This window comes from Sparus aurata, chromosome 8 (assembly GCF_900880675.1).
Source record: "Sparus aurata chromosome 8, fSpaAur1.1, whole genome shotgun sequence".
In the NCBI taxonomy this organism is placed as follows: Eukaryota; Metazoa; Chordata; class Actinopteri; order Spariformes; family Sparidae; genus Sparus; species Sparus aurata.
This window is the reverse complement of record NC_044194.1, coordinates 27,680,733-27,704,316: the sequence shown is the minus strand read 5'-3', so window position 1 is coordinate 27,704,316 and position 23,584 is coordinate 27,680,733. Positions and strand designations below refer to the sequence as shown.

Genomic DNA, 23,584 nt, shown 5'->3' with positions numbered 1-23,584 from the left:
GATAAACATAAGAGATGAAACAATCCAGAACTGTATCCAGTCCTTTGAGATCAGTGTAAAAAGGCAAACACAATGACGGCTTAATGTTAATAACAATAATAATGATTTTATTTGTATGGCACCTTGTTCAGATGCCATTAAAAGTGAAGGGTCAAATAATCAATAATAACAAAAGGTTTAAACAAGCAAAGAAAGAATTATAGCGATGCAATTAATGCCACAGGATTTTATTAAAAAATATGCCTTCAAGTTTGGAATGTGGCCCAGTGTGCACAAAGCAGGAGAGTGTAGGAGGGTAGGTGTCCGTGCTGAGTCTTCCTGTCTTATTTTCACCGCACAAAAATATGCTGTCATGCTTGGGAAATTTCACAAAAGATTACTATAGTACATTTAGAATCCTGACTCTTAAAGTTGTTGAACCCTGCATTTATTTTTTCTGAGCAGCCACTGGGATTTGATAACCTTCTGTTGCCCTCTTCCACAGCGTCAGCCACAGCATCACGTCCGCAGATGGAGCGCTGAACTTGGTCAATTGTTTGACAGTCAATCAGCGAGTCACATCATTGGAGCTCAGGTACTTTTCCTGAGATTCATCTGCCAAGATGTCAACATGCCACATTTAGGAAGTGTTAACAGCTTCTTTTCTGTATCCAGGCTGTCTGTTCTGTAGTAGCTATAATTAATAGGACTGTTCATTTTAAATATTTCACTGCAATGAATGTTTTTTCTGTGTTTTTGTTAATTTTTGCTTTAAACTCTTCCTCAGGCATCAGGCTGAATCTTTCATCCAGTTTGACAGTGTGACAGCAGAACACACCAGCTGCAGGTCTGTGATCAGCTTCAGAAAGTTTTTTGAATGCACCCTCTGCTGGTATAACTAAAGCAAACTTGCTGTGTGTGGGTGTTTCTCTTTTTGTGTCTTGCTGCCCGTGTTTGTGGTTCATTACTGAAATGATTAGATAACTCTTCCAGCACTGGCTGTCTACCACAACTGGAAACAGTACTTAGCGGCAAAATTAAATGTTTCACCGTGACTTCCTAACATATAGGGTAATTCCAGTATTTTTAAATCCTGGGCCCTGTGTTTACTTCATTTTCTAGTAGATCACCTCAACTGGCAACCACGACCATGGACTGCAGCAGCTGCAATATAATAGTTCAACTGTAAAAGTTACGTTCACTAAAAATACCTGTTTCTGAAACAGACAGGCTTGTTATTCTAATTGCGGAACAACATTTTGAAAAAAGGATTCTTATTGGATTCTTATTGAGAGATTTTGCTTCACTGAAATGGCAGCTTTATGATTGCAAAATACACTTCTTTGCCTTTAATCGACAGTTGCGAAGGCAGAAAGGAAATAAGTGGTGACAGGGGGTGTGACATGTGACATTTTGGTTGACAAAAAAATGTCACAAGAGGTCCAAGGTACTTTAAAAAGCACTGGAATTCCCCCATGATGCCCTAATGTTGCATCTGTCTGGCTGACTGTGTGCACACAGGTTAAACGATTTTGCCTTGAATGTCGAGAACTTGGAGAGACTGCTCGAGATCCTACAGCATGGTCCTCGCCTGTCTGTCCTGGAGTATGATCCACACACAGAACACACACACAAACCACACATACCCGTGTACTGTACATACATACCACTGCTTACTGACACACTGTTGGTGTTGATGCTGAGTCATCTTTTCTTTTGACCGCAGCTTATCAAGCAACCAACTGAAAGATGAAGGAGTGAGGCGTTTCGTGGATTCTGTACCTGTGCTTCCAATCACCAGCTACATCAAGTAAGATACATGTTCTTAAAAACTGATGTCAACATTTTCAGTTCAGTATTCAATTGTAGCAGCTGTAGTGAACAATGCAAACAGTGAAGAAACCTTATTTTGAATAAACAGTTTGTTAGTAGTAGACATGAGGGGACATTTAGTTGATCTAACTAAAGGATAATCCAATGAATTTGACAGATAAGGCATGTTTTTAATAAGACAAAAGGTCTTAAAGAAGCACTTACAACTGTCACGTGTCAACTATCTGCATATAATGCTGCACAGGCAGGCTGTCAGTGTTCTTTTGATTTTCAGCTCTTTTACTACAGACTCGGACCTGACAGATATAACAACACCAGCAGCTAAATGTATTTCAGTCATCATTCTTTTTTTAATTTGACATTGGCAACCCTTCTTTGAAAAGGGTCTTTGTATTGTCTTCCTTTTGCTCAGATGTCACTTACAGTATGCAGCTGTAGTGACGAAGAATCATAAATGGGTCAAATACACAATAACATTTTTCTCAAGGTCCAGTGTCCCAGAGGGGAAGTATGGTAAGCAGCAAGGGTTCACATCATGGTCGAAGACAAAGGGACAACATCAACAGCAACATTTACAATAAAACACATGGCTAGAGCAGGGTAATGTAAATTCATACCAAGCACAAATTTGCAAATATGCCAGGGTAGTGCAAAGAATGCAGCCAAGTGCTAAATGCTGTTAGACATTTCAGTAGCACTTGAAATCTGATCTGATTAAAGAGAAACGGTGTAATTTAGTCATATGACCAGTAATTTGAACAAGACCTCCAAGTTTATTCGTATTGAAGAAAGTAAAGTTTTGAAACCAAGAAGTCATACGGAAGTCATACAGATACTGATCTTTAATGTGTCTCCATCCACAGTTTGAGCAACAACAGCCTGACCCAGCAGGGGCTGTTGGATGTGGCTAGCACGCTGCGTGCCTGTGGTAGAGTCTCTGGTGTAGAAGCAGGGTAAGTCTGTACATTGTGGAATTCAGTAAACAAAGTGGAAAAGGAAGAAAGCAGTTAACTGGAATGTGAAAACGTGTAAAACTGCACAAATAATGAAGTATCTGTCCGTGTCTGTCCTTTTGTCCGTGGACTCAACTTTGTGATGTCTGCTGGTAGTCTGGGAGCAGAGGAGAGGTGTCTCATCTGGTTTGCACAGTCCGAAGGCTGTGAAAAAACTCTGAGGTAGGGCATTAACCCAAACTTTCAAAAGCATAAGTGTGCAGCTGCTTTGAGTTTGGTTAACCTTTAGACCACATTACCACTGAGCCTCTTTGAAGTACTTTATAGACCGCAGTATGTGAGGTGCTTCTGCTCTGAACTTAGATTATCTGTAGAGGTATTCCTTTGATGGTTTTATTCATTTCTACATGGCATAAACCTCAATAATTTATACTTATGCAGGAGGTATCAGGTTTTATTTACTACTCCCACAGAAGCATGCACTGACAGGAGGTAATAGACGGGAAGTGGAAGTTTAGTGTCGGCCAAAATTTCACCTAGTTTTAATCACATGGTGGTGTGATTGATGCAGCGATCACAATGAAAGCATGATTTGTCTGCATTCTGTCATTGATTCTTTCAGTTTGTTGTCTGGTAAGGTAGCAGTAGGTGGTCATACACCTTTTGACAAATGTTTGTTTATCCCTCCCCTCTTATCTTCTCTGTCTCTGCGCCAGTGTCAGAGAGAGCAGTTTGGAATGTGACCATCTGGTCAGATTAGCAGACATCATGTCTCTATGTCCCAGTCTGACCAAAGTGGAGTAAGTATACCTCAATCTTCTTTGTCCATTTTATACCGTAGTTCTCATCATATGAAAAGCTTGGTTTGGTTGGAATTTAGGAAAGCAGATTATCAGTTAAAAATGACATTTCAATGTGAAGGGTGATACTGTAAATATTTCAAAACTGTAATTCCAGTTCCAGTCAGAGTTAAATTTATGTTGAAAGGTTATGCACTGTTATGCAGAAGAAGACTAATTCAAATGAGTACAGAGACCTGGCTCATTATACTAAAAGTCTCAACTGGTCTAGCGTTCAATTTATTTTCCATGCAGTACTAGATCCTGGCACTTACACTCGTCTGAATAATACGTATGATTACTCTGTGGTTGGTCCACAGGCTCAGGAACAGTTTGCTGCAGTCAGATTGGATCGTGCACTTTGTGAAACAGTTGAACATCCACGAGAGAGGACTCAGTGTCAGGTGAGAGAGAACACTGTAGATGTACACTACAGTACAACACAACACAATAGGATCGTTTTTCTTCCATACTGTTTTTTTAGTCATGGCAAACACACATCTCCGTGTGTGTTCTAGAAGCTGAAGGAACCTGTAGCCAGCTGGTAAACTGATTGTTAAAATACTGAGCTGTGCCACATTCTCTCTTCTTTGACAGTATTGAGGAGGGTTGGATCAGATCCGAGGAGGCTGTTACTCTGGTGTGTCGCTGTCTGGAGCTCAACAGCAGCATACGCACTATCAAGTGAGAGATGCAAATGAACACACGAGGACTATACACCCTTCGTGGTTAGGCACATATTCAAACATATTCAAACTCATATTCAATACCTCACATTTGCAGGGTTCAACACGCCACGCTGCACCTGTCTTTGAGGAGGTCCACTGAACTGACTTCAGTCAGGTAATACATTTCAGGTTGCCTTTTCAAATTAAAGTCCCACTGACGGGCAAGCTGAGGGTTTCTGGTTCAATTCCCTGGACCGGCAGGATAAATCTGGGAGGGGAAAGTGAAAAGCTGATCTTGCCCCTTGGCTCTCTCCAGTAGAGCTGCTCAGTGGCCAACAGATCAGACAGTGGTGTGAATGTGATCAGGGCGTTTCTGAAAAGTGAACTTTCCCTGAATGAATAAAGATTAAACATTTTTTATGATAAATATTAACAGTAAACCTGTCAATCCTCTCCCTCCTCTAGCTTTGTAGACTGTGCAGTAGAGGGGCACCATCTTGCACCCATGAAGGGCTTCATCCAGAAGTGTCCTCTACTGACAGAGCTCGAGTTAGTACACTCCCTTGTGTGTATTAATATAATAAGAACTCAGTATGCAACAGGGACTTTTTTTATTAATGGAAGAAATACAGTGGTGTTAAATTATGTTTACTGTCATTTTTCACAGTTTGTCCCACAACAGACTGGGTCTGGGGGGAGCTGAGTTTCTCTGCTCTGTTCTGCCCTCGCTGCCACATCTTTCGTCTCTCAGGTGAGACGTTTTGCACATTTGACAGTTTTACTTCTGTCTGTTTTGCGGTCTGAGCATGAGAATCATCTACCCTCATCTTTTGCAGTATTGCTTCCAAAGGGACTTTTGTGATTGAGAGGCTGTCAGAGGCATTGCTGCAGGCTACAGCAATCCAGTGCCTAAAGTGAGCAACAAACACACATTTGGGACTTTTAATTGGGCCTTTAATTTTGTTTCCCTTCATCTGTCTTTATTCAAAGTGCTTGATATAAAAGAATTGATCTGCTGGTAATTTACAACAGTACATGCATAGTTCACTTAAGGCAGAGTTCTGTTTGTTTATAAAGCTTTTATCTCTTTCTGAATTGTTTTCTCGTGTACAGTAACATGGCTTATGAGGTTTTGATTTTTGATTTGCAAGAAAGCTAGAGAGCTACAAAGTTTTCTTGTTGTCCCTTTAATTATGGGCAAAACATCAAAGATTTGAGCTGTGTTTCTGAACAAATTACCTGGGACTTGTAGTCCCAGGAAGTTGCTTTCGAGGAGGTAAATGTTTCTCCAGCACCTTATTGAATGCGTTTCCCTAAAAACCAACAAACATAAGACACATTAGTCTGCTGATGTATGCACATGACCAAGAAAAAAGGACGAACGCCAGTCAATCTTTCATACACACAACAACCAAAAGACAGACTGGTTTGCGGCTGCAGATTTAGAAACAAAGTGCTGCGTGTACTCCACCAATCAGAAGTGTTCAGCGCTGTGATTTTCAAACCTGAAGTTGCTGTACATTTGGAAAGCACTAACCCCTGAACAGGGACTTTTAAGGGGTTAAATATGCTGTTGGTCCCTTGGGTGGAAATGCACTTATTTCCTCCAAAGGTTAATAGTCTCTGGGGAAAGTTCCTGCAGTGGAATTGCTTTGTATTGACTGTGTGGACATGATGTCAGCTCACCAGTTAAGGATCAGCTGCTTCCAGTGTTTAATGGGTCTTTTTTCTAACTTGTCATGCATGAAAATAACTCTTTAAATTTTGACTTCAAAGTTCAATGAATAGCCCAGCGCATCATTTTTGTGTTTGTTCATGAATTGAAATAAAATGTCCCCTTTTCTTTCTACCAGTTTATCAGGTCATGTGATTGGTGACGCTGCAGCAGAGATTATGACCGAGATGTTGCCCCGTCTACGATCACTAAAGTACGCATTTACCATTCAGCATAATATTTCTTTCTGCAGTAGTGTAGTTAAGGCCACAGGTGGTTATATGAACATAATTTGGACCTGTTAACGTTACCATTTGACTTGTTCTCCCCAGCCTGTCTCATTGTTTGTGGACAGCGGCTGGAGGGCTTCAGCTCATCAGAGCACTGGGAAAGAGTGTCAGTATGGAAAGCCTCAGGTAAGAAACAATTGTAGGCATGTATATGAACTTTTGTGCATAAATGTCTGAATGCAGATAGACTGGTTTGTTTAATGTCCTGAAGATAAAGTGTGTGTGTTTGTGTCATTAATGTGTTTGTGTCACTTGTGCATGTCTAGTCTGGACTCTTTGCAGCTCAATGAGGAGAGCAGGATGTGTCTGTCACAGTCACTCAGGAATATCAACTCTTTACGAAGTCTCAAGTAAGAAACACTGTCTGGTTTACTGCAGCGTCTCATTATATTCATCATAATGTGGCCTATTTACTGCTAAGTATTAACAGTATTTAAGCCTGCATAGTAATTTCAACCAGGCACGTGTACATTTACTACTACTTTGGCACGGACATTCTGTACTTACACACATATCCATCACCTCTCAAATCATCTGGTCTATTTATGATATCATCTATTTGCTGACTGTCCGTGCCAAAACTGAGGCTCGCATTCCGGCCACCGCTGCTACAGCTCATCATACCAGCGTGTCATCAGCTCCACATGAAGCTCATCAAAAAAACTCCTCGCTCCCCCCATCCTGTTCCCTCATAGTGCCAAGCTGTAAAGTGTTGCTCACTGAGGGGGCTGCCAGGTCAGGACTTAGTTGGCAAATGTCAGAGCTGTTTATACAGCATGCACATGCATATCATATTTACATGGACATAAATCACCCTCTCAAGAGATGGCAAATTATTTTAACTAACTCTAACTATTTTAATTTGCCCACAGTTATTTATTATCCACTCCATTCATTACCAGCGTAACAGGTTCACATCGTGGTTCATTTTAGCCTCTGTTTTGGTCGTAGACTAGATGCACAAGTCACATTTTAGTCATTTTTATCATTCACAGTTCTAGTCGACGACAAGTCACTCATTTTAGTCAACTTTTTGTTAAAATGTTTTCTTTTTTAAACTGACACAATTAGGCTAATAAGCCTCGGCATAATCAGCAGCCAGTCACTTGTCACAACACACCAGGCAGTTTTATCAGGCTGTTGTACTTAAAAATGCTACCATTAAATTCACACTAGTTACACTTATTAATATAACATTTTTTGGCAATAGAGCCAATAAAACATGCAAAGATATCATCCAAATAAATTGCTGTATAATCTTAGAAGCAACACATTGACTAGATAGTAATTGCCATTCCATGTTTAGGACTGTCATTGAAGGGTAACTCCACAAATGTTACAGGTCTTCTGTAGTGCTACTGCACATGTGGAAAAAGTAGTATAAATCTTTTTGTGTATCCAGAGGAAGCTGCATGTACAGTAATCTCATGAATTGCCTACAGTGACGTCACTTAGTGGCTAAATTGCACTGTGGGAAATGTAGGCTCCAGGTTTTAAAAAGCAACACACTGTTAACACAATTTGAAATTTGCCACAAGTTGACGCAGCAGACTGCCCAGTAAAATTGACCTAATGTTGGTAAGCTTACATGCTTAGTTAACATTAGGACTTATAGTTAGCTAACTCATCATGGCATTAATAGCAGGATGGTACTACTTCAAGTGTCTCTTCTAGGTTGGTTGTATCCTTCCCACTTAATTTGTAGCCAGAGAACATCTCTTTGTCTCCATTTACGGCATTATGCTTTCCTTTCTGCCAAATTAGAAATATTCAGTTGTTTCCACAAATCTATTTTATTTTTATTTTTTACATTTTTACCAATCCCTTTTGATGTCACTATCTCGCTGTCAGTTCTGTACAACATCATCTGGGATTCTGGAAATCTGTGCTCGTCAGCCAATGTCAGAACGTTGTTTATAATCTTGAGAGACAGACTGGATGTGCAGTTGGGGGAAAATGTCTGATCGCTCACTACTAACATTTTAGTCCCATCTCGTGGATGAGAATAAAACATACATTTTGTCCTAGTTTTAATTATCAAAGGTCTATTTTTAGCTGTGTCTCTCTTCTCTTGTCTTGTGTCAGTAATCCAGGTCAGGGTCATTCTTAGTGCTGTATCGTAGGCAACTTGAGTTGTTTCAGTTGCTTGAAGATGTCTCAGCTCTCATCCAAGAGGCTTGTTCTGTTCTAGCTAACTGGAGGTCAGGCCTCAGCAACCCACATGAAGGGGGTCTGATCAGTGGCCCACAAGTGGCACTAACAACCCTGAAACTCAGAGCTCACATGTGTACTTAACGACTCTGTAAGGACAGTCCCACACAGAGTTTAAGAACTTAGTTACAACTGAAGAAGCCTCTTGGATTCAAGGAATTGAAAGTCCAGTTGTCTACGATAAAGCGCTTAGAATTTCCCACAATAGTTTCCATTAAAGTACATTTGACCATATGTTTGCCACCATGTGTGTGTGTGTGGTTGTGTGTGTGTGTGTGTGTGTGTGTGTGTGTGTGTGTGTGTGTGTGTGTGTGTTCCAGGATGAATAAGATTGCAATGGAACAATCGGGGGAAAGTGATGTATTCAATCTCCTCGCTGCTATGGAGGGACACACACGTATGGAGGAGATAGAGTGAGTTCTTCATATGTATATATAGTATGCTGCATATAAAAAAGTGTGATTGACCTAATTTCAGTCCGTCTATTAAAGAATGGTTGACATCAGTGAAGTTGGATGTGTTGTCTCAGGTTGGACAGCTGGAGGATGGCTGATGGAGGAACAGAGCAGCTGATCAGACTCCTTCCTGTCTGGACGGAGCTCAGGAAGATCAGGTAGGCAGCAAGTAACTGTATTATTAATATGTTACATTTAAAAAAAACATCTTGATTCTGTATTGGATTCTGTCTGTCTTTTATCTTCCTACACCTTGTTTTGTGTCTGGTGTGAACTATTCATACAGCAGGTATCACTTGAAGATAAGACATGATAAAAGTAGTGTATTCCTGAAAAAAAAAAACATCAATTGCCCTTTTCTTTTCTTAAAGTTTAACTGATAAAACAATATACTGCTTTGGCATTGTTAGCTACCCTCAAGAGTGAGATTACCGTACCTACAGATCATCAGCTTGACAGTTGCTTGGTTGTAATTGTGTGAAGTGGCAATCCCTCAAAACATGCCAGCACTTTTATTAGACTGTCATCACCCTCTTTATGGGGACCAGCTGTCCCATTTGGCAGCAGCCTCCTCATTTCCAATTGTGTGACTGACATCCACAAATACTTTTGGCCTTCATCCGCTGATTGTTACTGTTTATAAATCATTTGTTTATTACTTTATTAAGTTAAATTGATTATTTATAATAGCGTCTGGTGGCCGCAAACTGCTTCATGGCATCTGACATGAAGATTGCTGACTGTGTGTGTGTGTGTGTGTGTGTGTGTGTGTGTGTGTGTGTGTGTGATCTTCCAGTCTCTCCAAGAACCTTATTAGCGACCGATCAGGAGTCAAACTACTGGGGGCTTTAAGCAGCTGTAGCCGCCTGGAGGAGCTCCAGTAAGGACGGATATGATGACATTTTTTTATATGTGGCTCATTCCTGTTAATGCTTCTTTAGAAGATCACCTTGTAAGAGGCGACATGTGAACGCTGTCCTGTCAGCTTGGCCAATGAGGCTACATTACATCTAAGCGAAGAAGAAGGGGAGGCTCTAGATTGATTTGCAGCCTTTGATAATGTAAACAGGCTAGTGTTTCCACCCTGCTATTTCTTTATCAAAGTCAAAGGCAAACTAATAGACAGTGTAGTAAATCTTGAACAGGTGCACAATGTCATTGGCTATTTGGATGGGCAGCATAGTGGAAAACTTGTTACCTCACAGCAAGAAGGTCCTGGGATTCCTCCGGATGCTCTGGTTCCCCTCTATCAAAACATGTGTATTAAGTTTCTGTAATTATTAATTACTTCAGTGTCCTAAACCTGGAGCCTGTCCCCGGGTGCCATTTGATAACTGCCAGCTCTTACTGTGCTGTACTGAGTATGATGTATGTGACAAATAATCCAGATAGCAAAACTGTGTCCACACCAGACCCATTCATGCGGCCCACATACCATGTGGTATGTCGGCACTTGGGTGCTCCACTCCTGTTTGCCGAATGAAACACACGCGGGCCACATGTCAGCCAAGAGCGAGCGCAATAAAACAACCCAACAGGAGTAGACCACCAAAGTGCCATCATTCTACGCTACAGGTGGACTGGATGAATGCATCTGGTACAATTGTGCTATGGATGGATTGGATTGAGTTGTCATAATTGTTTTATTTTATTATTATAATTTTTTTAATTCTATTATTTTAAAAAACACAAGACAAATAAAACAACATAGTCTTAATCTTCTTAAATGATCAAATAGTGTTTTAAAAGGTACTTATCCATATATACACATACATTGATACTGATGCCAGCACATGCAAAGCAGGACTTGTCATAGTTGTTCAGAAGACAAATGTATCTTAAAGTTAGTAGAAGTACAAAAACTACAAGCACTGCATCCACTAAGTGTAATTGAATTAGAGGAAACAAAAGAAATTCACTTCTACATTTTGTCAAAAGTCTCCACTGAGTTAAAAGTGTCAACCCCCCTTCCTGTCATAATGTCACCACATGTCACCACATGTAGTGTCATGTTAAAATATTCTCACAATCTGAGACCGGTCCACTGTGACACTAGAAAACTGGTGGCTGATAAGATTGAATCAGGCAAATTATTGTTTGGTCTGTGAACTCCCACTAGATGGTGCCAAGTCTCCCACTAGAATAACAGTTACTATGCTCAGACACACAAAACATAAATGATGTTGTTGCTCGACATTATAAAGAGACTAACCACAGCTCTACAGCTTTGTTACAGCTCTAAGGAATAACAAAAAAGTCTGCAAATCAATCAGTCCCTTTTTACCCTTGGATTTTTTTGTTCTTCATGCTCAGAACCCTGTTTAAAGCTATATGACTAAACCAATAGACACTCCTTTGGAGGTGCAAACACTTGTAGTCTTATTTTTTTCTTTACTGGGAAAAATATAATTTTTCATAAAAAGATTAGATGTTTTTATGATTTATTATTGTATTATGTGTACTGTATGTGTTACTCTTTGGTTAAAGATTAGAATACGGATTAAAAACCTTTTATTTTGCACACCTAGATCAGTAGAGAATTGAAACTAATGTGTTTGTGCCGTCTTCCAGTTTGTCCGGTAACAGTCTGGGTGATCTGAGTGCTGTCAGGATGGCTCTTGTTCTACCATCACTAACACACATCACTGTGTTGGAGTAGGTCACCACATATTCTAATTTCTTATTAGCATTATGACATTTGTCAGACCTGTCCTGAGATTTATGGGGTTTATTTGTGTTTGTTGTAGTATTTCAGAAAACAAGATTGGAGACGAAGGATCTGTGAGTCTGTCCAGAGCAATAATGTGCCTGAAGAAGCTCGCCAAGCTTGAGTAAGCCTCCTCTTCTGTTTTTGGAGTCACAGCCCCGATGGATGACTGGTTTTACTGACGATCAATCTGATAATAAACACTGTGTTTCTGTTTGTTGTATGGTCTGTTAGTCTGACCTCTGTTGGGACTTCAGAGCTGTGTGCCGTAGCTGCCAGCCTGGCCCACTGTCCCCTCATTCAGGATGTACGGTAAGATGAAAAATAACAAAACATTGTCAGTAAAACTTACGAAAACAAATACCAAAGTATTAACTGTGTCTGTCTGTGTCTCTAGTCTGGGCTGGAATAACTGTGGTGATGAAGTAGTCGAGGAGTTGGCAAGAGTGATGCCCCTGTGTCAGGGGCTGATCAGAATAGAGTGAGTTTGTACACACACACATCGGGGTTCCGTTCCGTTTTATCCATGCGGGTCGCGGGTGATACTGGGGCCAAATCCAGTGACTCTATGGGCGAAGGCCAGGGTACTCCCTGGATAAGTTGCCAGCTCATCGCAGGGCCCTTACTGATGGCAGTGGCTGCCACGAAGGTGCCAACTGCACATCAGGAGCAGTGTTGGAGTTGGGGTTCAGCATCTTGCTCAAGGATGCTTCGGCTTGTAACTCAACCCCGCCCTGGGGAGCCAGGGATTCGAACCAGTGACCTTCCGGTCACTAGTCCTCAGCTCTACCCACTGAGCTACAGCCGCCCTAATCGGGGTTATTTCTTTAATTTTGCGGGCATTGTTTTTAATTTGAGGATGCCGTTTATTCATTTTTGAGTGGTGGAATTTAACAAGCTTTACTCAACTTCTGTTACAACATGTAATATTATGTAATAATTTAACATTCAGAACATTCAACGATGATTTAAAACCATCAACAGAGTGTGTAGAAAAGATGTCTGTGCTGTGTTGCAGAATGATGTACTTAAGTTAGCATGCTAACCTGCTAGCCCAGCCATCCTAACTCACAAAGCCACTTTGTATGTCAAGAGGCGATAGGCTGATAGTATAGTCTACACATAGATTCAGCTGGGAAATGTATACAAGTGGTAAATTTGCTTCATTTCACAACCTTTCGTAGCTTTCTTGTCTGGTATCCGCTGTCATGTTCCTTCTAAATTCAAGCAACAGGTATAGATATTTGTGATGGTAATCTCTGATTATTTTGATGGTATCAGTGAAGATGTTGTTGTGGATTGTGACAATGTTTCATGATGATACTGACCTTTGATCTGTATATGAGGATAACATTTCCAGCTATTAGTTAGGTAATATGGTTGTGGTGGACTTCTATTAGTGATTATTATTGGCAACTTGTTTATATTTTGATATGGACACTGCACTTTACTCTATGCAATCGGATTGGAAGGTCATCTGAGGACTACTGTTATATTAAGATGTTAAATATAAAAAATAAACAGTCACACAATCGTCATTAGTTATGCACTTTTACAGAGTAAAACATTTTTCTGTTTCAGTCTTTTTCAGTGAAGAAATTAAGAAAACGAACATAAAACATGGGCTGTTTTGCAATTTAAATAAGTTGATACAAATAAAAGCTAGCTTTTAGCTTTCGTCGATACAGCTGTCGGTCTTTAGTGGACTTGCTTGTCCCCCATACACTCTTCCATATAACGCAGCATGCTCTGTATATTTACGTTTCTTTCTCTCAGTCTGGAGTCAAACAGTGTGAGTGTCTGTGGAGCGGAGGCCCTGCTCAGAGCCTCACAGTCGTGTCCTGCCCTGCAGCTCATCAGGTAACAAGGGATTGGCAGATGCCCAGTTGTTTCTAATCTGCACTGTTATGATGCATGATGAACACTGTGACACCACATTGATGATGTTTGTTTGTCAAACAAGGTATATCTGGTTTAATAAAACATATTTAAACATTGAAAATGTTATATTCCCACCACTATGCATTTCAGGCTTTGGAGGAACAAAGTGTCTCCGAGTGAAGCCGAAAGACTCAGCCAGAAGGACAGGAGGCTGAATTTCTCCTCCACCTGATGTGATCTGTATTGTTGGATGGTGGCAGAGAGAATGGAGCTTCCAGTTTATCAGAAGCTGTAGAGGTGGACCACTGCTAGCAGTACTCCAGCCAGGAGAGGAGGAAACACGTGTTTTCCCTGCAGTAAGACCATCAGAAAAGCATGAGGAATGGTACAGCAAATGATTGATATGTTAATATTGTTAAACCCTTAAGAATGACTACAGCACCTGGTGTCTGTAATAGTATAAAGGGCTAAAAAAACCACTATGTGGTCCACTACGGGTGAGATCCCTTTTGTTCTTTGCTATAGTGTGTTTATGTGTATATATACATATATGCATATAATGTACATATACACACATACATACATACAAACACACAAACTAAATAATTCTCATCTCTTTTGGTAGTTCCCTTAAATGCCTTGATGTTTTTAATCCTAAGAGTGTAATTAAGCACAGATGCATGTCTTTTGAGGTATTATGTTTGAGATAAGAAAAAAATATGTTTGAGAATATTTAACTATAGTAGTATAACCATGTAGTTATTGGCCTCTTGTTTCACTGTAGTGAACTGGCGTAATCAGCTGACAATATCCTGGTTTGTGTTGGTAAAGGCAGGGTGTGGATACTCAACTAACCTTAACCCTGTCCTGTCAACTGTGAGTGTTCTGTTACTAGTTCCGTAGATCACCACCCGTGACTGACAGCTGTCAAAAACATCCCTGTTGTTGACAGACAGACGTCCTCAATGTCTCACCTACTTTAGGTTAAATTCAACAAAGAGTAAGTTGGATGAGGACAGTAAGTGCAGTATATATACAGTACTGATAAAAGATAAAAGTTTCTGTGGGTTTAATCAAATTGATCTAAACAGGAATCACGAACAATCTTACAGTTGATTTAATCACAAATAAGCCTAAGATTCAGTCAGACTAAAGATGAATAATAATCTAAATTTGATTTTATACAGGCCTTGAAATGATTCAATAACCTCATCTTTTAAAAACAAAATACTAATATGAGATTCTATGAGACATGTCGACTTACACTTATGACAAGGTCTACGTTTCTTTTGGCAGCTGTTGGTAAATGTGTTTAATCTGTCTGTGAGCTGACGGATGTTGTGGGAAAATGAAATAGTGTGATGAGGTTAATGATAGCACACTCTCAGATAGTTGGTGGAGGGTCGGCCTACAAAGCTCATTCTTTTGGATCAGGCCCAGCTTCTCAGTTTCGTTACTGCCAGCTCTGCACACACTGTCACTGCTCTCTCCGCCAACACACACTGCTGTGACACCAGAGGCCACGATGTGGAGGATTCCTTGGATTGCAATAAGGTTTCTTGGGATTGACATTGATTACTGTACTGTATGTATGCAGACTCTGATACACTGAGGCACTTTGCTCTATATGTGTTTACAATTATTAGAGGCCACATAAGTGAAAACACAACAAATCACAAACTCACAGTAAAGAAAGCTTTGAGAGTAAGAGCCCCCTCTGATAGTTGCTCTTATGCTCATTTTAGGTTGTGGTCTCTATCAAATTTGCGTATTTATTTCTGCTGTTATCATGGAGAGAAATCAAGTTTTTTTTTAGTTTTTTTTTTTTAAGTTATTTATTTTAGCTGTTAATTGTAACTTCATAAAAAATAGTTTGAAACAGTAAAATAAAGAAAATAATATTCAGTTGAACAAGACATACTGTGTAAATATCAGGACAAATACAGGTTGGAGCCTCACCATTGTCATTTCTGTAGTTTGTTGATAATGTTTGAATTATGCACTCAGTTTCAACTCATTCCCTCCCCCATTCTTCTAGGAAAGGAATTGTTGAAAAGCTTTTCCAGTATTTTCACTTTGATTATGGTTTTTAACTAGCACTCTGATGTCCTTTAGCCTGTCTGCTGTTTTGATGCTTTTTAAGGTTTGTGTTCAGGTTGAGGTTTAAGTTCTCATGTGAGAAACTGTTTCTGTCTCTGACATTCATTAATTCTGACTTGCACTGAAATTTGACAAATAAAAAAGTATCACAAGTTTCTGCCTTTATTTACACATTAAACAATTGGTGGATCACCCTTTCTTAATTTCTTTCTTTCTTTCTTTCTTTCTTTCTTTCTCACAAAGTATCACATTTATCGTGCATGTATTCTCTAACAGGCTGTTTGTCCGCCTCCTCTGACGGTAGTGATGAATAAACTCATAACTGTTAAATATATGTCCTGTCAGTACAACTCCACATAACCCTCTCTCATTCCATTCTGCTGCCAACAAGCAGCTGAAGTGACAGCTGTGCCTGAAAACAGTCACAGGACTCTCATTCATGTATGTGCAGCTGGCGCACTCCTGTGGTCAAGACTCGCTCTGCAGTTTGTGTTCCTTTACTTTATAAACTATTTGCAGACGCTCATTGAAGACATAATAATGGTTCAAGGGAGAATCTCAGGCTCTGTTAATGCTGCTGACCTCAATGTTGCAATAGTCCATTGACACTTAAAAACGCACGTCCAGCAGCGTCGTCAAGTCGTTCATATGAATAAACACTGTTTGTTGTAGGCAGTGCAGAGGTACATCTATTCAAGTACTGTATAATTTTTAAGTACTATTACTCTGCTTAAGTGTTTTTTCTTTAAACAATAATTCCCACTTCTTATATAGTGTACTTAACATTGTGCTTTTTACTCCAGTACATTTATGTGACAGCCCTAGTTACGAGTTATTTTTAGGTCAGAAGTAGGGGTCGGCCAACATGATTCTTTCAAGGCTGATACCAATACCGATTCTTAGAAATCAAGGAGACTGAAAACTGAAATTTTTAACCGGTGTTCATTTGTAATGAAAATTAAACTGTCTGTGTCCACATTTCAAACAGCCAGGGATAAGATAACCCAAGTGCTATTTTCTCGAGTACAATTCTGAGGTACTTTAATTGAGTATTTACATTTTCTGCTACTTTATACAGCTTTTAGTCACTAGTTACTTTGCAACTTTAATGCTTATAGAATATTGACCGATCAGATAATGTGCAGGGCAAGACAATATGTGAGTGGACGCTGCATCAGAGCCAAAGTAGCGCATTTTAAATGTGTTTAACTTATTGGCAATCTAATAGGAAAATCACAGATACTGATAACTGGAAGTACTGAATATCGGCCCAATAATCGGCAAGGCCGAGAGACAGTCTACCCTTAGTTAAAAGATTTCTATGGATAAAGCTACCCAACAGCATGTTTAATTAATAATTAATTTGTTTAACTAATGCTTAGTGTGTTTTAGGCTCATGAGAAGTATGTAAGTGCAGTATATATACAGTACTGATGACAGATATTATAAGTTACTGTGGGTTTAATCAAGATGATCAAAACAGGAATCAAAAATAACCCTACAGCAATTAACTTAATCAAAAATACAAATTTTGATTCAGTAAGACTAAAGATCCTAATCTAAATTTGATTTTATACAGGCCTTAAAATGATTTAACAATCTCATCTTTTAGAAACAAAATAGTTATTTGAGGTTTTATGTGAAATGTTAACTTACACTTATGACAAAGTGTGTGTTTCTATTGGCAGCTGTTGGTAAATGTGTTTAATCTGTGTGGGAGCTGATGGGTCTTGTGGACATTTGCACTGACATTTGACAATTGAAAATAAAAGAGGTACCTTGAGTTTTGGCCTTTATTTACACTTAAAACTATTGGTTGATCAACCTTTCTTTCTTTCTTTCTTTCTTTCTCACAAAGTATCACATTTATCGTGCATGTATTCTCTAACAGGCTGTTTGTCCGCCTCCTCTGACGGTAGTGATGAATAAACTCATAACTGTTAAATATATGTCCTGTCAGTATAACTCCACATAACCCTCTCTCATTCCATTCTGCTGCCAACAAGCAGCTGAAGTGACAGCTGTGCCTGAAAACAGTCACAGGACTCTCATTCATGTATGTGCAGCTGGCGCACTCCTGTGGTCAAGACTCGCTCTGCAGTTTGTGTTCCTTTACTTTATAAACTATTTGCAGACGCTCATTGAAGACATAATAATGGTTCAAGGGAGAATCTCAGGCTCTGTTAATGCTGCTGACCTCAATGTTGCAATAGTCCATTGACACTTAAAAACGCACGTCCAGCAGCGTCGTCAAGTCGTTCATATGAATAAACACTGTTTGTTGTAGGCAGTGCAGAGGTACATCTATTCAAGTACTGTATAATTTTTAAGTACTATTACTCTGCTTAAGTGTTTTTTCTTTAAACAATAATTCCCACTTCTTATATAGTGTACTTAACATTGTGCTTTTTACTCCAGTACATTTATGTGACAGCCCTAGTTACGAGTTATTTTTAGGTCAGAAGTAGGGGTCGGCCAACATGATTCTTTCAAGGCTGATACCAATACCGATTCTTAGAAATCAAGGAGACTGAAAACTGAAATTTTTAACCGGTGTTCATTTGTAATGAAAATTAAACTGTCTGTGTCCACATTTCAAACAGCCAGGGATAAGATAACCCAAGTGCTATTTTCTCGAGTACAATTCTGAGGTACTTTAATTGAGTATTTACATTTTCTGCTACTTTATACAGCTTTTAGTCACTAGTTACTTTGCAACTTTAATGCTTATAGAATATTGACCGATCAGATAATGTGCAGGGCAAGACAATATGTGAGTGGACGCTGCATCAGAGCCAAAGTAGCGCATTTTAAATGTGTTTAACTTATTGGCAATCTAATAGGAAAATCACAGATACTGATAACTGGAAGTACTGAATATCGGCCCAATAATCGGCAAGGCCGAGAGACAGTCTACCCTTAGTTAAAAGATTTCTATGGATAAAGCTACCCAACAGCATGTTTAATTAATAATTAATTTGTTTAACTAATGCTTAGTGTGTTTTAGGCTCATGAGAAGTATGTAAGTGCAGTATATATACAGTACTGATGACAGATATTATAAGTTACTGTGGGTTTAATCAAGATGATCAAAACAGGAATCAAAAATAACCCTACAGCAATTAACTTAATCAAAAATACAAATTTTGATTCAGTAAGACTAAAGATCCTAATCTAAATTTGATTTTATACAGGCCTTAAAATGATTTAACAATCTCATCTTTTAGAAACAAAATAGTTATTTGAGGTTTTATGTGAAATGTTAACTTACACTTATGACAAAGTGTGTGTTTCTATTGGCAGCTGTTGGTAAATGTGTTTAATCTGTGTGGGAGCTGATGGGTCTTGTGGACATTTGCACTGACATTTGACAATTGAAAATAAAAGAGGTACCTTGAGTTTTGGCCTTTATTTACACTTAAAACTATTGGTTGATCAACCTTTCTTTCTTTCTTTCTTTCTTTCTCACAAAGTATCACATTTATCGTGCATGTATTCTCTAACAGGCTGTTTGTCCGCCTCCTCTGACGGTAGTGATGAATAAACTCATAACTGTTAAATATTATGTCCTGTCAGTATAACTCCACATAACCCTCTCTCATTCCATTCTGCTGCCAACAAGCAACTGAAGTGACAGCTGTGCCTGAAAACAGTCACAGGACTCTCATTCATGTATGTGCAGCTGGCGCACTCCTGTGGTCAAGACTCGCTCTGCAGTTTGTGTTCCTTTACTTTATAAACTATTTGCAGATGCTCATTGAAGACATAATAATGGTTCAAGAGAGAATCTCAGGCTCTGTTAATGCTGCTGACCTCAATGTTGCAATAGTCCATTGACACTTAAAAACGCACGTCCAGCAGCGTCGTCAAGTCGTTCATATGAATAAACACTGTTTGTTGTAGGCAGTGCAGAGGTACATCTATTCAAGTACTGTATAATTTTTAAGTACTATTACTCTGCTTAAGTGTTTTTTCTTTAAACAATAATTCCCACTTCTTATATAGTGTACTTAACATTGTGCTTTTTACTCCAGTACATTTATGTGACAGCCCTAGTTACGAGTTATTTTTAGGTCAGAAGTAGGGGTCGGCCAACATGATTCTTTCAAGGCTGATACCAATACAGATTCTTAGAAATCAAGGAGACTGAAAACTGAAATTTTGAACCGGTGTTCATTTGTAATGAAAATTAAACTGTCTGTGTCCACATTTCAAACAGCCAGGGATAAGGTAACCCAAGTGCTATTTTCTCGAGTACAATTCTGAGGTACTTTAATTGAGTATTTACATTTTCTGCTACTTTATACAGCTTTTAGTCACTAGTTACTTTGCAACTTTAATGCTTATAGAATATTGACCGATCAGATAATGTGCAGGGCAAGACAATATGTGAGTGGACGCTGCATCAGAGCCAAAGTAGCGCATTTTAAATGTGTTTAACTTATTGGCAATCTAATAGGAAAATCACAGATACTGATAACTGGAAGTACTGAATATCGGCCCAATAATCGGCAAGGCCGAGAGACAGTCTACCCTTAGTTAAAAGATTTCTATGGATAAAGCTACCCAACAGCATGTTTAATTAATAATTAATTTGTTTAACTAATGCTTAGTGTGTTTCAGGCTCATGAGAAGTATGTAAGTGCAGTATATATACAGTACTGATGACAGATATTATACGTTACTGTGGGTTTAATCAAGATGATCAAAACAGGAATCAAAAATAACCCTACAGCAATTAAATTAATCAAAAATACAAATTTTGATTCAGTAAGACTAAAGATCCTAATCTAAATTTGATTCTATACAGGCCTTAAAATGATTCAACAACCTCATCTTTTAGAAACAAAATAGTTATTTGAGGTTTTATGTGAAATGTTAACTTACACTTATGACAAAGTGTGTGTTTTTATTGGCAGCTGTTGGTAAATGTGTTTAATCTGTGTGGGAGCTGATGGGTCTTGTGGACATTTGCACTGACATTTGACAATTGAAAATAAAAGAGGTACCTTGAGTTTTGGCCTTTATTTACACTTAAAACTATTGGTTGATCAACCTTTCTTTCTTTCTTTCTTTCTTTCTTTCTTTCTTTCTTTCTTTCTCACAAAGTATCACATTTATCGTGCATGTATTCTCTAACAGGATGTTTGTCCGCCTCCTCTGACGGTAGTGATGAATAAACTCATAACTGTTAAATATTATGTCCTGTCAGTATAACTCCACATAACCCTCTCTCATTCCATTCTGCTGCCAACAAGCAACTGAAGTGACAGCTGTGCCTGAAAACAGTCACAGGACTCTCATTCATGTATGTGCAGCTGGCGCACTCCTGTGGTCAAGACTCGCTCTGCAGTTTGTGTTCCTTTACTTTATAAACTATTTGCAGACGCTCATTGAAGACATAATAATGGTTCAAGAGAGAATCTCAGGCTCTGTTAATGCTGCTGACCTCAATGTTGCAATAGTCCATTGACACTTAAAAACGCACGTCCAGCAGCGTTGTCAAGTCGTTCATATGAATAAACACTGTTTGTTGTAGGCAGTGCAGAGGTACATCTATTCAAGTACTGTATAATTTTTAAGTACTATTACTCTGTTTAAGTGTTTTTTCTTTAAACAATAATTCCCACTTCTTATATAGTGTACTTAACATTGTGCTTTTTACTCCAGTACATTTATGTGACAGCCCTAGTTACGAGTTATTTTTAGGTCAGAAGTAGGGGTCGGCCAACATGATTCTTTCAAGGCTGATACCAATACCGATTCTTAGAAATCAAGGAGACTGAAAACTGAAATTTGGAACCGATGTTCATTTGTTTTAGAAATTTAACTGTCTGTGTCCACAAACAGCCAGTAATGAAATAACCCAAGTACTATTTACTCAAGTACAATTTTAGGTACTTTTCACAAGTATTTCCATTTTCTCCTACTACTCCTACTACCTCTCCACTATAATTCAATTTAGTTACTAGTTACTTTGAAAATGTAGATTCTTTAATGCTTATAGGCTATTAACCAATCAGATAATGTGGTGGGCAGGACATTGTGTGAGTGGATGCCTTATCAGAGCCAAAGTAGCAAATTTCAAATGTGTTTATTTTATTGGCAATCTGACAGGATAATCACAGACACTGATACTGAATTGGGAAATACTGAATATCGGCCCAATAATCAGCAATGGCTGATAGATGGTCTACCCCTGTGTTGCAGGGATATATATATTGTTAGTTAGCATGCTAACCAACTGTCCTGCCTGTCCTGTCTCTTAATGCCAATCCAAGTTGGACAGCTAGCTGCACAGCAAACTAACTAGTTAACAAGCTAATAGCAAAACCAACTGCTATGCAGCGATAGTTAGCAGCAGATAGCAGTGATTCAGGTGATATGCTGCCCTGTATTTGAAGTGACCTTTGAGAGCCAAATCTTACAAATTGCACATTAGAATATCATATAATACAATACAATATGATATAATATAATATAATATAATATAATATAATATAATATTATCTTTTGTTACCTATAGTTTTGATTTTGAGATTTTGATGTTACGTAAAGGAGCACTGTGTACTTTTGCAGAGGAAATTTTATTAAGAAAAGACATTTTTTGAGCGATTTTTAAAACTAGATATACAAACTTTCTTTGTTTTGATTTGGCAAACCCTGCCACCTTTTTAGCTTCAACCCGTATTCTGGGGTCCTTATTTTCCTCGGAGAACAGCTTGTTTATTCAGTTGCAGAAAAAATAGACATTTCTGGGTTTGTATTATTATCTCAGTAATATTTGAAATATTAAAGTTCAGATTTTTGTATTTCTCCTCCAAAACTACACAGTGCCACATCAAGTAAAACATCATGACACTTCTTTTATCACTGGTAATGCAACTGCGTAACTGTGTGCTGAAAAGTGATGAACGGATGTGGGTGGTGATCCCTTTATTAACCACAAGAGAGTGCCAGGGGAGCAACATATTTTACATTTTACATTTCAGGATACTGCACGGACTGCTGTCGTTTAGAGTATGCTTATCGTTAAACAAACCCAGAAAACCACCAACAATGTACGCGTAAACGGGAGTCAAGTCTACCAGTGATCCAAAAATAATCTCTTTGAATTTACTTTCAAATAAAAGATTGATAAGCTTCAGGCGGAAGTGCTTTGCACCGACTTGACGGCTTGCGCTTTTATTTTGTAGGTTTATTAACCCGCACTTCCGGTCGTAAGGTAGCCCCGTCAGCTTGACCGGGCTCCGTCTATCAGCCGCGCTGAGAGGAGACAGCAGAGTCCAGGTGGCTCCGAGGATGATTTACGCTCACACACTGTTGCGCCTCTCAGGATACTCCGGATAAAAATGTCAACAGCAACTTCAGCTTCCACTCTTAGGTAGAAAACAAAACAACAGTTTTGGTTGGTTTTATTTCTCCTCGGCGAGGGCAGCGGTTCAAGAAATTGAACATAATAACGGTGAAGAAGTTGGACGTCGTTTAGTGAGGTGAGTGTGACACGTTTGTTTAGCACTCATTTGGAGAGATGTGTAACTTCACCGTTAGCTGCTGTGTGCTGTTTCTGAAGGGGTTAGCTGTCTAAATGACTACAGAGTTGACGGACTGGCGGTTAGTCTGCTGGTCGGAGGTTTAATACAGAGAAAGAAAGGATGTTGGTCGGTTGTGACATTTTGCTGAACACCAAAAGAAACACACACACACACACACACACACACACACACACACACACATACACAAGTGCGTTTGTTTGTGGAAGATAGTTGCTGTACACTCAGTTGTTTCTAGTGGACACAAATAAGGCAGACAGGACCTGTAATTGGACTTCATGTCTGTGCAGAGCTCCCTCTGCTTTAAACAAGTGGGAAACAGCATCCCTGCTGCTTTGCTCGTCACTTAACCTGCCCTCTCTCTCTCTCTCTCTCTCTCTCTCTCTCTCTCTCTCTCTCTC

The 23,584-nt window shown here is 39.1% G+C and overlaps 2 protein-coding genes across 2 annotated transcripts in view; both read left to right on the top strand.

Moving 5' to 3' along the window:
- The window catches only part of nlrc5 (NLR family, CARD domain containing 5), a 38,466-nt gene extending 22,683 nt beyond the window's left edge, over positions 1–15,783 (top strand). The window contains 25 exon segments of the mRNA XM_030426835.1: positions 485–574; positions 767–826; positions 1,501–1,584; positions 1,706–1,789; positions 2,676–2,765; positions 2,922–2,987; positions 3,482–3,565; positions 3,925–4,008; positions 4,202–4,288; positions 4,388–4,447; positions 4,738–4,821; positions 4,940–5,023; positions 5,109–5,186; positions 6,126–6,200; positions 6,319–6,402; positions 6,543–6,626; positions 8,808–8,900; positions 9,017–9,100; positions 9,739–9,822; positions 11,514–11,597; positions 11,690–11,773; positions 11,884–11,961; positions 12,047–12,130; positions 13,426–13,509; positions 13,681–15,783. Coding sequence (XP_030282695.1) covers positions 485–574; positions 767–826; positions 1,501–1,584; positions 1,706–1,789; positions 2,676–2,765; positions 2,922–2,987; positions 3,482–3,565; positions 3,925–4,008; positions 4,202–4,288; positions 4,388–4,447; positions 4,738–4,821; positions 4,940–5,023; positions 5,109–5,186; positions 6,126–6,200; positions 6,319–6,402; positions 6,543–6,626; positions 8,808–8,900; positions 9,017–9,100; positions 9,739–9,822; positions 11,514–11,597; positions 11,690–11,773; positions 11,884–11,961; positions 12,047–12,130; positions 13,426–13,509; positions 13,681–13,762 — 2,035 coding nt within the window. The 3' untranslated portion in view covers positions 13,763–15,783.
- A 7,054-nt stretch (positions 15,784–22,837) lies between these two features.
- The window catches only part of cpne2 (copine II), a 49,850-nt gene continuing 49,103 nt past the window's right edge, over positions 22,838–23,584 (top strand). The window contains exon 1 of the mRNA XM_030424534.1: positions 22,838–23,123. The gene's annotated coding sequence lies outside the window, so the exon portion shown is untranslated. The remainder of the gene's footprint in view (positions 23,124–23,584) is intronic.